This window comes from Anolis sagrei, chromosome 3, assembly GCF_037176765.1.
Source record: "Anolis sagrei isolate rAnoSag1 chromosome 3, rAnoSag1.mat, whole genome shotgun sequence".
In the NCBI taxonomy this organism is placed as follows: Eukaryota; Metazoa; Chordata; class Lepidosauria; order Squamata; family Dactyloidae; genus Anolis; species Anolis sagrei.
In genome coordinates this window covers 127,771,883-127,785,598 of record NC_090023.1, presented here as the reverse complement: position 1 = coordinate 127,785,598, position 13,716 = coordinate 127,771,883, and the positions used below count along the sequence as shown (strand labels likewise).

The 13,716-nt window shown below is 40.3% G+C and overlaps 1 protein-coding gene across 13 annotated transcripts in view; it reads right to left on the bottom strand.

Moving 5' to 3' along the window:
• MYCBP2 (MYC binding protein 2) overlaps window positions 1-13,262 on the bottom strand; it is a 169,913-nt gene extending 156,651 nt beyond the window's left edge. For 11 of the 13 annotated variants that reach the window (XM_067466879.1, XM_067466881.1, XM_067466884.1 and 8 more), the window contains exon 1: window positions 12,739-13,262. In XM_067466879.1, coding sequence (XP_067322980.1) covers window positions 12,739-13,070 — 332 coding nt within the window. In that variant the 5' untranslated portion in view covers window positions 13,071-13,262. The remainder of the gene's footprint in view (window positions 1-12,738) is intronic. The other 2 variants (XM_067466888.1, XM_060769459.2) reach the window with 1 other exon arrangement.
• Between the last annotated feature and the right edge of the window lie 454 nt (window positions 13,263-13,716).

Below are 13,716 nucleotides of genomic sequence, written 5' to 3'. Positions count from 1 at the left end.
TCCCAGTTTTTAAAACAAATACATGTACTCCACACACAAAATACTGTAAAAGTTGAGTATTCTCCTGAAATACACCAAAATCTAAAATTGTTCAAATGGGTAGGAAGGATAGTGATACCTTTGCTTTGTGATGGTTCAATGTATACAAACTTTGTTTCATGCACAACATTCTTAAAATATTACCTTCGGGCTATATGTCTAAGATGTAAATAAAAGACAAATATTGTGCTGAGACTTGGGTCCCTCCCCCAAGATAGTTCATTTTATATGAATACAAGTATTTAAAAAACCAAATTCCAAACACTTCTTGTCCCAAGCATTTTGGATAAGGGATAGTCAATATGTACCATTACCAGTGTACCAGAGCAATCGCCACAAATTGTGATTAACCTGTTAACAACTAATTTCACAGAAACACAGACAACTTATGCACACACAACTACCTGAATAGTAGGGGTGTGCAATTCAGTTAACCCCCATTCTGTTTTCTGTATCTGGATTTTGCTGGACCCCCAGATCCACTTTTTGGGAGCCTCTCGAATTAAGTCAGAAACAAAATCTGGTTTTTGATCTGGCAACCAAAAAAATATAGGAAGACTTGGCTCATTGGCAGCAATGGAAAACTTACGAGGGTCCCCTTTCTCCTTGGACCTTTTTACACGCACCACTGGTGGCACCCACCCACTCCCTACACCATCCAGGCTTCCCCCTCATTCTCATCACACAGAGGGAAGCCTAAGCCTCAGTAAAAGAAGCCGGCTGATTTTAGGCTTTAAAAGGGGAGATCCAGCTATTTCTCCTTCACTCACCTTTCTTTCCTTAGTTGCTTCAATTCTCAAGCCGGCTGGGTTCAGGTTTTAAGGGAGAGGAGACCTGGCTATTTCTCCCTTCAAGTTTCAAGCCAGGTGAGTTCAACTTTTAAGGGAGACTTGGCTATTTCTCCCTCCACTCTTCCTTCTTTCCTCAACCTGGGTTTCATTTTGCCAGAAGTGACCTGCACCATCCCAGCTTCCCCCTCACCACATGGGTGGGAACCTCTTTGGGCGGCCCAGCACATATTTCCTTATGGAAAGACAGGAAGCATCCCATCATTTCTGGGATCCTTTCTCCTTATATTCTTCAGTAAGACCTAGGTTAAAGGCATCAGACTTAAGAAATCACCTTTTCTGGGATCGTTTGCCCTCAATACCCTTTTAATGAAGCTGAGTTAAGGGAGGCACCCTTTTTAAACACTTATTTCAGTGGGAGCTACACCACCTGAAGGAGCATTTGCCTTTCTATAAAAATATATATAAATTGCCTCCTCATTTTATGGCGGCTTTAGAAATGGTAAGATGTGTCCTCTACCCCACATTTGAAGCTTGCCTCATGTGAAGGGCACAATCGTAGCGGTTTCTTAAGTGTGTAGAAAGTAAATTGCTTATTTATTACTATTTGAGTCAAAAAGCAAGCCAAGAAATGCAGAGCTGTGAGTGGCACTGAGAATTTAGATCATATATGTCTCTCTCAGAAGCCTGCTTGCAACAGAAAAATGAAAGCCCAGCTTGGCTAAAAGACACATCATGACTTTCTTCTGTTCTGATTAGCTCAACAGGCATGGCTTATAAGAAAATCCATGTGGGTGTGAGGTTGCCTCTCCATGCTCCACATGTACCTAAAAGAAACAGAAAGCAGTCGTTTTCAACAGCCACGATGTTGGACCCTATGCCATTACAGCTGGCTGAAACAGCCCAGCCAGCCAGAGCCCATTTGGAAAAACGAAAACATGCACAACTCTACTGAGTTGGTCAGACAAGCACATTTCTGCTGCTATTCTATGTCACTGCACCGGCCACAGGGCGATATTAATCTGTTTTTCAGTATCAATAGTAGCAAACCCCGTCTTGATGTCCCAGGCCCCATCTACACTGCCATATAATGCAATTTCAGAATGCAGTTAAACTGCATAGAACTGGCAGTGCAGATGGAGCCTTAGATATGTGAAAACCATCTTGCTAGCTTTATTATAATACAAAGCCCACGTTGTTGCAACATTATGCACTAAAGAAGTTCACTCTTTTTTAGCACTTTATTTTTACTAATTTATGTGCCATCTTTCTCCTTGCTTGTAAGTTAAAAGCAAAAGACTCCCTTAAAACCCAAAATGCAGTTATTAACATATCTAAAGGAGCTCAGGGAGAACTTCTGGTTTGTTTCATTTCAGTGTGTCAACAAGTCAGATATTTCTTAGTTAACCCTATTGCTAGAGGTGAACTACTGGGGGGAAAAACAGTTCCCATATTTTATCCAGAGTCCTATGAATGTAGGTTCACTAGTTAAAAGTTCATAAACTGAACTTACTATCCCATAACAACAGGGATTCATGGTTACAACTGCTAATGACTTAACATGACAGCCCCCTCCCCCGCCCCCCAACTACGTTTTCAGCCAGGGAGACCTCCAACTTGAGTTTCCAAAGCACTGTGGATTGAGGGGCTGGCAAATAACATCTGAAATGCTGCTCTCAATGATAAATACAATTGTGACAGGACGCTGAAGGATCTTCCCAGCTGCCTGTTCTCAAAGGACTGCAAATGAGCTCTGCAGACTTTGTTTTCTCAGTGTCCTGATCTTCACTGCCACAAAAGTTCTTCAGCCGGAGTACTCCCTGGCTGAAAAGGTAATGTGGCAGGGAGTAGAGGCATTGTCCAATGTAGCTCTGTCCCTGTAGTTTCATCTAATGTTACAGGATCACATCTGTAGTGCTAGTTTGTCAGCCATTGTCTGTGCCAGGTCTTAAGCTGCTGGGGCCAACTGCTCAAAAAGATGACCCTTTCTGTGAACAGAGGTTATCTAAAGCAGGCATGAGAAGAAATGTACTTCCTCCACAATAAACTATGGTAAAAAGATTTGAATAATCACCACTAGATTTGTGTGTGTGTGAAAAGACTATGAGCACCAGTGAGTTCTGGTACTCAGAGAAAATTTGTCGGCTCAGAATTTGTTCATTGTATGCCTTCTACATTATTCTCTAATTGAGTTTTTTTTTTAAAAAAAACCCATTCTGAAATAAATAGAAGAAACCCGGTCTTCCCAACTCAAACTAAGATACTTGTCTAAGAGTTTCCATTAAATTTAATCCCTATTGCAGTAAAAGTTAATATTGCTTGTAAACCTCTGTAAGATTCATTTGTAGTTATAGTGACCCCCAAATCTGAATTGGTATGTGTTGTACACATATTTTTTATGTGAAGGGGGAAAATAATTCTACTAGATCATACAAACCTTTCTACTTCGGAAACAAGTTGTTTAAAAACATAGCTTTACAATAGGATTTTAAAAACATGTATGCTGTGATTAACTTCCATTTTCATTTCTGGATCTAAGGCAATGGTTCTCAACCTGTGGGTCCCAAGGTGTTTTGGCCGACATCTCCCAGAAATCCCAGCCTGTTTATCAGCTGTTAGGATTTCTGGGAGTTTAAGGTCAAAACATCTGGGGACCCACAGTTGAGAACCATTCATCTAAGGAAAGTGGACAAATTATGAAACAGGGTGTATTTTATAAATAAAATATTATAATCAGTTATGAAAAGAAGCAAAACATTGTAATTTTGTTTATTGTATTATTGCTCATGAAAATGAAAGAAAAAATCCTGAGTTAAACACTGGTAACAATTTTAATGAGTCTTCTGGTATCTATCTGCATATATGGACCATTATCTCTTAGTGCCTGAGCCATCCCCAGGTGTTGGAAAAATTAATCCTCAGAGAAATTGAACTTTACAAGCCTACCTTATAGATAGATGTCTGTAGGAAAGTAGTAAATGTGATAGTAACGAAAGAAAATGAAATGGAACAAATAGTAGACTGTCCTGTGCAAATTAACTAATCAATATATAAAACTGATTTAGACCTAAAACCACATTTGGTACAGGATGATATTGGGCATGACTACACCTATTTAGAAAAACACTAGTTAGTTCTCCTATTTTTGGCGATATAATGCTTCCTTGTGGCATGCACAGTGGACACATTTAGCAGTTACTCCTTTGTTGGTTGGATGTGTTTAAGCATATTAAATTTGCATTAGGAAAATATTGGTATTTGTAGATCACTGCTGTGATATGAAAATGAATTAAGTCATCATTGTTGGATCCTACATATATCAAAATCTTATGAAAAAAGGAACCATCCTTTTATCTGAGTAAAGTAGTGAAAGGCAAGAAAAACCTAATAGAAGCACCAATCCATCTCCATTGTCTCAGAACTTTGAGGGAAAGCGTCCAAAAGTCACCAGGGCATTCCAAAAGGCCAGAAGCAGTGCTATGGTTGAGAAAGTAGAAAGGACTGGTCTTCTGTTAGGGACTCCCACAATGAAGTAAGCTCTTGCCTTTCTATACTCAGAATAGGGTCCCCTCTTTTGACAAAAGTCAAGGTACAATACTTACATTGCTAAGCAGACATGTTGACCCAAGTTTTTTCAGTCAATTGTTTTACTAACATTTCTAAAGTTAAACATGAGTATATACAATAATTTTAACAATGCTGCAAACTACTGCTTTACATTGGTGCATTTATCTTGAAATTAAATATTTGAGAGTTTGGGAAGAAAAAAGAAGAAAAACTTTTCCTTATTTTTTCCACCATCCCCATCAAAGTAATCATATTTCTGTTAATAATTCTACAATTCAAAAGTTTTAATACCCTTTAAGCATGGATTAAATTTGCATGGAATCAATTTGAAGCCCCCATTAGTGAGATACAATTATTTCCATCATTTAAAAACTAGTAATAGGCAACCAACATTTATAACACTGAACACATATTGGATTGAATCCAGAGATCCACTGAACAGAATTCTGCTCGGAAGATGCTCCTGCCAAATTATTACTTTTTTGTTTATTTATTTATATCCACCATTCTCCGAGCCCTTACAAACAACTTACCAACGATAAAATGGATACAGCTAGAAGTTCACAATATATAGACAGTTAAATTACCAATAGAAAGAACATTTAAAATATCCCTTTAAAAACCCAATAATCACCATCATCATCATCATCTTTATTTATACCCTGCCACCATCTCCCCAGTGGGGACTCAGAGCGGCTTACATGAGGCCAAGCCAGAATAACAAATTACAATAAAAAATAAAACCAAAACACAACTGAAAACGCAAACAGTAAACAGCAACATCATAATAAAATAAAACATGTAAATATATAACAATATAAAGTTACAATAGACGCAATCACAATGACAATTGGTGGGCTGCATGTAATGACTAAAAGAGAGACTAATTAAAACTAATTTAAAACTCAGGCGAGTTAAAAAGGGACAGATTATTTGCGGAGGAGAGCTCATTATAGCGGGGGCTGAGGACTCAAGCTTTCCCACAGAGGGGGGGAACAACATATACTCCAATGACAGAATGTTGAGGCTAAGCAGTAGTGTAGATTGTATACCTACTCTCCAAAGGCACAGCAGAAGAGCCAGGTTTTAAGATCCTTTTTAAAGGTTTCTAGGGTAGGAGTTTTCCTAATTTCTCCAGGTAGTGAGTTCCAAAGTCGGGGGGCCACAGAGGAGAAAGTTCTCTCCCTTGTGCTTATGAGGCAAGATTGTGAAGCTGGCAGGGGCGAAAGAAGGGCCTCCCCAAATGAACGGAGGGTCCGAGATGGTACATGGAGGGAGATGCGGTCACAAAGGTAGGCTGGTCCCAAACCATTTAGGGCTTTGTAGGTGATAACCTGCAACTTGAATTGGGACCGGAAAATAAACGGCAGCCGGTGGAGCTCCTTAAACAGGGGGGTTGACCACTCCCTGTAAGTGTCTATATTCACACAATATAGACACTGTCAAAGGAAGAGGCCATTTTTATTATTTCTTCCCACTGTAGCTACTTGAGATGTGGGTTCTCCAGAAGAAAGGTTCTTAAGAATTGCAACCCCCCTTTTACCAAATAAATATTTACCAAATAAATGTTTACACAACCCCAAGTATATAAAGGACAGAGCGAGGGGAGAAGCAGAATCGGAGATACACATGTACACACAAGAGAGAGAAAAGAAGGCAGAGAGATGTTGGGGGGGGGGGGGAGGGGGGAGAGAGAGACCAGAAAGAGGAAAAGTGTGAGAGAGAAGGGAAAGCACAGGGAGAGAATGAGAGAGAACAGAAGGGGGAGAGAGGCGCACGCATATAGGAAAGGTGACTCCAACATATTGTATCCAGTTGGGTTCATCAGGTGCTCTGCTGTGATTGACTTCTCTGGTTGAAGTAGTCTACAGTGAATTCCATGTTCCTTGATTCATGTTTGGGTGCTGTATTTGGTGGTCCCTATGTAGACTTGTCCACAGTGCATGGTATGCGGTAGACAGCTAATCACCTCTCAACAAAGGATTCTCCCAGGCAGTAAGAAGCCAGATCTTGAAACTGCTAGGCCATTAAATGCTAATCAAGGTGGCCAATTTAAACATTCACACCTACCTCCAACAGACAAGAATTCTTTCTCCTACCCTGGACATTCCACACATATATAAACCCCATTTTCCTAGTTTCCAACAGACTTCACAACCTCTGAGGATGCCTGCCATAGATACAGGTGAAACTTCAAGGAAGAATGCTTCTGGAACATGGCCATACAGCCCGAAACACTTACAAAAACCTATTGTAAAAGTTAGGAGGAAGCTGGATGCTGCTCAGACTTAGTTCAAACGATTATAAGTACAAAAATGAAACAATTTCATTCATCACTTTAGGTGTGAATCCAATATTTTCCTGTACCAAAATAAAGGTTTGCAATTATACTTAAAATGTATTCTCTTTATTTCCAAACTCAGAAAATATGAGTAGATGAAAGAAGAACAGAAGTAAGGTTCCGTAGAAAAGGGGCATAGGCTTCTACAGGGAGGGGGAGTCTTCTGAAGCACTCCAGAAAGGTTTGGAAATCATTGCTCTAGAAGACTGTCAAAGGGGGGAGGTGAGAGGAAGAAGAGAATGTAAAGAAATCAGGTCTATGTCTTTCTGTAGACTTCATTTGTACTGTCCTCTGTATGGAGTTTTTCAAGACTAAATCTATGCTGCACTGGCACAATATACATATATTGATGCTCTACATACAGACGGTCCCCAAGTAACAAACAAGATGGGTTCTGTAGGTTTGTTCATAAGTTGAATTTATCATAAATCACTGACTTGACTGCAATGAAGGAAGACACTGGGAGAAAATGGAAAAATAGAAAATGATCATTTTAGCCATGCCTCTGGGCCTGTGCCAAGCGAAGCAACAAAGCCACGTTATTTTCAAGAACATGACTCTAATGTCTAGACTTTTGAAAGTAACATGACTTTGTTATGTGGTTACCTGTTTTCATATACCATCATATTGGGGTCCCATTGAGATGCAGCTAATCGTGGCTTTCCAACAAGTCAGACACTCGCCAACTGCTTACAAGAATAAAATTACCCTTCATAATTTAGACTGGGAAACATGAAACACAGACTCTTAGAGTTAGAAGCCATCACAAGGGTCATCCAATCTAATTTGCTGCTCTAGAGCAACACACAAAGCACTTCTGATAGATTGCCAACCAGCCTCTGTTTAAAAACCTCCAGAGAAGGAGGCTCAACCACACTCCCAAGAAGTATATTCCACATGTCTACAGCAACTATGCCAGACCACATAATGAACCTGTATCACAGAATATAGTATAAAAGTTCAATTAATGGAACCATACCATGTCTCTTCTGTCAATCACAGCTCCAAATTTTATTCAGCTGCTGAACACATACACACACCATTCCATGGCTGGTTAAAATAGAAGGAGAAAGATCTGTCTGCATACCCAGAAACAAACCAATAAAATCATTCACTAAAGGCCAGGGTCCTCCAGAATTCTCAGGTTCCAGTGATAAAGTCAGACACCTTCTGATTACCACACATCTCTCCACTAGCCATTGAAAGGCAGTGGGGAAAGCAAAATGGCTATATGGTAAGTTGGGGCGGGGGAGCTCTGGTTATTGCAAAGAGGGTGAGAGAATACCAAACTCTAATGACGAAAAGAAAAAAAAAGTGCAGTTATATGAGCAAAAAAGGTACCCTATATATTTGTGTTTAAGTCTCAAAAAACAGTTAAAGAACCAACCCAAAAAAACTGAGTTAACTTATTTATGGATCAACGTTAAGTACTGTATTGTACTGCACCTTAACTCTTAATCAACCACTTCTCTAACTAGAGTGGTGAAAGGCAAGGGCTTAGTCTGTCCTGAAAAAACCTAACAGAAGTAGATTTTATTAAGACTGATGGAAAAACTCAGATTAAATTTAATATTATCCCCTTTCAAAGAGGGGCAGCAGATATAAAATATGACAGTCTATAAACAGCACAAAGCAAACCCAGGAACTTCCATGTAAGAGCCTCATCAATTTAGGAGGAGGAATTAAATTCATTCCTTGGAAAGGGACAAATTGTCACCTTGCGGTTTGTCACTGCCATTTACTCCCAATGTCTTCCTTCTGGAACTAAGAATGTGAAAATATAAGGAACCTGTCTGATTATACATGATTTCTCTGGGTATTAAGTATCATACTCACAACAGTCCACTGAAATCCACGGATGTTCATATCAATTACAATTAGATTCCCACCCCCACCCCTTTTAATGCTAGAACAGATTAAAACTTGAATCCCAATATCTTTAGTATTATTTAGGGCTTCTGTGACTTTCACCTTCTCTATTATCAGCTGCTGGAACAGCCTGACTTCACCAAATCAAGAATAATCTAAGGATACAGGGAAGTCTTGTATTTGCAGCTCATTCTCTAAAAGTGAACAACTTGTCAAAGGCACAGGCCTGAAATTGCATTTTTTGTTTTAAACAAAGTGAGTAAATCACATCTTCTCACAAAGGATCATTCCATGAAGAAAAATTTTACAAGGAAAGAAAAATTTAAAAAACTTAGCTCATCAGCATATACTCAAAACAACTTCAATATATCACAACAGATTTCCAAGAAAGTGAATATTATGAATACTATGTGTGGTCCAGTCTTATGCATCAGTGTTTCCCAAACTTTGGTCCTTGATGTATTTTGGACTTCAACTCCAAAAAGTCTCAGAGGTCTTAGAGAATGATCAGGGATTATTATGTGAGCTGAAGTCTAAAACACCTGGAAGACCAGAGTTTGGGAAGTACTGCTGTATATAATTAGACATATCCACCAACACAGTATTGGACTGATAGCTTATACTTCCAGATCTTAAATAGAACAGGGATTTTTAAAATAATTAATGTGGGCCATGAAACCCAAGGCATCTCTTTCATCGACCTGTACAGGTCAAATTTCATGAGGCTAATAAGCATATAGAGTTCCTTAATAATCCACTGACAGTTTATAAATATTGTCTCCACCAAAATGTGATTACAAAAAGTGAAGTATCTACTTCAATTCATCTCTTCCTAAATCACCAACTCTGTGCATGTAAAAGAAGAGCATCTCATTGTTTGATTCCAAATCCAGATATCTAAACACATCCTCATATTTCATGCCTTGCTATTGGCATCTTCTTGTCTGTCCTCTCCCACTGTCTTAAATCAGAAGTTTGAGTGCCACCCATATCTATAAGTCTTCATGAAAAACCACCAATTTCAACACCTAATAGAAAATAACTTCTTTCCTACAGTTCAAAACCCAAAGGGTTCAAGCACAATCCATGTTTATCAGCAAAACTGATCTATCCTGTCAAAATCCAGGCTGGTTTCACAGGCTACTTAAACATTTGACACATATCCCTACAACAAGAAGAAAAAAACATGTAAAGAAGGCCTTAGGCACATGATGTTTGAATTCTGGCAAATCGTCAATTACAATAAAGATGTAATTTCTCAATTAAGAATTATCCAACATTAAGGCCAGTCCTCTTCCCCATCCCCTTTTAGTTTGCATACATTTTATTGACATATGGAAGGTCCGGGAAAACTATGGCAGTGTAACTACTTTCATGCCAGGTATGAAATAGATTGCACACTGACATATCCTGACTCCGCTTGGAAACCACAAGACACCCAGCAAGCAAAAAGAATATGTATTTCATAGGATGTATTTTATAGAAATATGTTTTGATATGTATCTTTTATAGAAGTACATTTTAATATGTGTGCTTGTATAAGTTTGGCAATGCTTATGTGTTTTGACTGTGCTGTGACCTGCCTCGCGCCACAAAGAGAAGGTAAGAAATATAATTATTATTATTATTATTATTATTATTGTTATGCTAACTCTAATGTGCCTTGTTGTCTTTTGAAATGTTTACAAAGAAGTATAATGACCCATAGTTAAACTACCTTCAGGTAAAGAGAAAGAAACAACTTCCTATTTTAGACAACTAAGAAAGTAATAAGCAATCCAGGAGTACCTGGCTGTGAGATATCCAAGGGCCCTTCCACACAGCCATAAAACCCAGAATATCAAGGCAGAACAACCCAGCACAAAACACTCTGTAAGAATGACCCAAAATTATATCTGATGAAAAATACTTGATGAAAAATGCTTGTTAGACGAATACGATGCAAAATGTGCAGACTCTACAGTAGTCCACTGCAATGTACCATTTGTCATTTAAAAAAAAGTTGACATGATGGGAAAAAAGACGTATTTAAAATCAACATAAAGATTGATTCAAACTGTGCTACTCTCATTTCTGATGATTACAAAAAGTTTGATTTTGTTGGCTTGCGTTATCAAAGCAGATAATCCAGGTTCTCTGCTTTGAACGGGATTATATGAGTTTACACTGCCATATTAGCCCTGTGGCGCAGCAGGTTAAACCGCTGAGCTGCTGAACTTGCTGACTGAAAGGTTGGCAATTCAAATCCTGGGAGCAGGGTGAGCTCCCACTGTTAGTCCCAGCTTCTGCCTTTCCCTAATTCGATGCATTCACAATTGAGCTGGATTCTCAGAGACAGTAAAATCTCATAGTACAATAAACTCCCTATCCTTATTCTTAAGCCCCCTTCTACATTCAAATCAAAGCAGATAATCCAGATTATCTACTTTGAACTGGATTATATGAATCTACACTGCCATAAAATCCAGTTCAAAGCAGATGATGTGGATTTTATATGACATTGTAGATGAGGCCTCACTTACATACGACTGAATACATTGGGGTTTACTTCTGAGGAGGCGTGCACTCATCAGAGGCAAAGTTCATCCCAACAGCACAGCAACAAGGGAGCATGATTTCACTGTCCCTGCGAATTCTCATTGGGAACCAGTGGATTCAAAGAGCTGGGTTTTATTTCAATGGACAATTAAAGTAAATGCAGAAGAGATGAGGGGGTGTGAAGTAGGTAGGCGTTCTTTTCTGGATCCTGAGGAGGTGGTGATGAGGGGGTCTATAGGCCGAGGGCGGTGCTTCTGTGAAGGATGCAGCCCAGCCTCCCCCTCTTTATTTATTTATTTATTGTGAGACGTATATGCCTCCCTTCTCAATCCGAAGGGGACTCAGAGTGGCTTACAAGCTATATGTACATATTATGTTATTAGTATAGTACAATATTAGTATTATATATTACTATATTATACTATACCACTGTACTGTATTAATAACATTACATGTAATATGAAAGATAAAATTATATTTTATTATTAGTATTATACTGCATTACATTATATTATCAATATTACATGCGTATACAACATATATTTAGCACAGCGCAATATTACTACTATATATGACTATCTTGTACTGTAGCACTATACTTTATTATTATTAGTAATATTACATGTAATATGAAATACATAATTATCACATTGTATTATTAGTATTATATTGTATTACTTTATAATATCATCAATAATATGTGTACACAATATATTATTAGCACAGCACAATATCAGCATTATATATTACTATATTGTACTATACCGTAATACTATTAGTAATATTATTAGTAATATTACATATAAAATTATTATATTGCATTATCATTAGTATTATATTGTATTACATTATAATATTATCAATATTATATGTGTATACAATATATCCTATTAGCACAGCACAATATTGATATTATATATTACTATATTATACTATACCAGTGTACTGTAATATTATTAGTAATATTAGAATCATAGAATCAAAGAATTGGAAGAGACCTCATGGGCCATCCAGTCCAACCCCCTGCCAAGAAGCAGGAATATTGTATTCAAATCACCCCCAACAGATGGCCATCCAGCCTCTGTTTAAAATAAAAATAAAATATTTTATATTACATGCAATATAAAATATATAATCATTACATTTTATTATTATTAGTATTGAATTATAATATTATCAATATTATATGTGTATACAATATATCCTATTATTAGCACAGGACAATATTAGTATTATATCTTACTATATTGTACTATATAATATTATTAGTAATATTACATGCAATATAAAATATATAATCATTGCATTGTATTATTATTAGTATTATATTGTATTGCATTATAATATTATCCATATTATATGTGTATACAATATATTACAACATCAGCACAGCACAATATTAGTATTATATATTGCTGTATTGTTGCTGGGGGGAGGGGCTCCCAAGTGATGAGCCAATCTATCCCCCTCCCAGGTGAGTCAGGGCAGGAAGCGCCACCTGCAACCGCCCGGATGTCCCTGGCGGGGCGTGTGCGCAGCAGCAGCAGAAGCATCCTCCTCCTCCTGCTGCTGCTGGGCTGTTATTGTTCTCCCTACCTGCCCGGGTGCCCGGCCTGGTCCCGCTCGCTCAGCGCCGCCGCGGTGTAAATCCTCCGGTAGCGCTCGGCCAGGGCCCGGCCCGAGAGCAGCAGCTGGTAGCGCGCCCGGCAGGCGCCCCCGCCGACGCTGCCACTGGCGCCCCCGGCCGGGGAGCCCAGCCCCGAAGAGCCCGGCGGCGCCTGCGGGAGGAGCGCCGACAAGGCGGCCACGGAGGCCGCGCTCTCCCCGGGCCCCATGGCCACGCTGGGCGGGTGCTGCGGGTGCTGCTGCCCGGTGCCGCTCGGGAAGAGGAAGAAGCCGCCGGGCTCGTCGGAGGCGGCCGCGCTCATGGCCTCCGCCTCCTCCTCTTCCTCCTCACGCTCCTCCCCTCAGCGCCTCTGCGGCCCTGCCTCTATTTCTGCCTCAGCCCCCGCCGCCGTCGCCGCCATTGGGGCCCCCGCGGGCAACAGACACAGGCAGCCCACCCGCCCGGCAGCGCCACACTGACTGACTGACTGACTGACTGGCAGGGATGACTGGCAGGCGCCCGGCCCCGCCCCCTCGGCCTTGTGCGCGCGCGCGAAGGAGGGGGTGGCCGGAGAGCGGGGATTGGTCGGCAGCACAGAGAGTTCGCTCGGCCCAAGCCAGGGCGCGGCGAAGGAAAGCGGATAGGCTAGGCCGGCTCGGCGCGCGCTCTCTCTCTCTCCAACGCGCACGCGCGCTCTCTTTCTTGGCCCCGCCTCTTCCCCTTTCAGCCACCCCTTTACCACCTCCTCTTCCGTGTGTCAAAACGCTGACACTTAGTCGGGACTGCGCCTGCGCGAAGTCTCCCTTTTGTTTCGCCCCACCCTCTTACTCCCCCCCGCCCGCCCACCTCCTGTCAGAGACGAAGCGCATGCGTAGAAGTGCGCCTGGCTGGGTTGGAAGAGCGCCTTTCCTTCTCCCGCAGCCTCCCATTCATTCTCTCTCTGCTTGTTTGTTTGTTTGTGTGTGTGT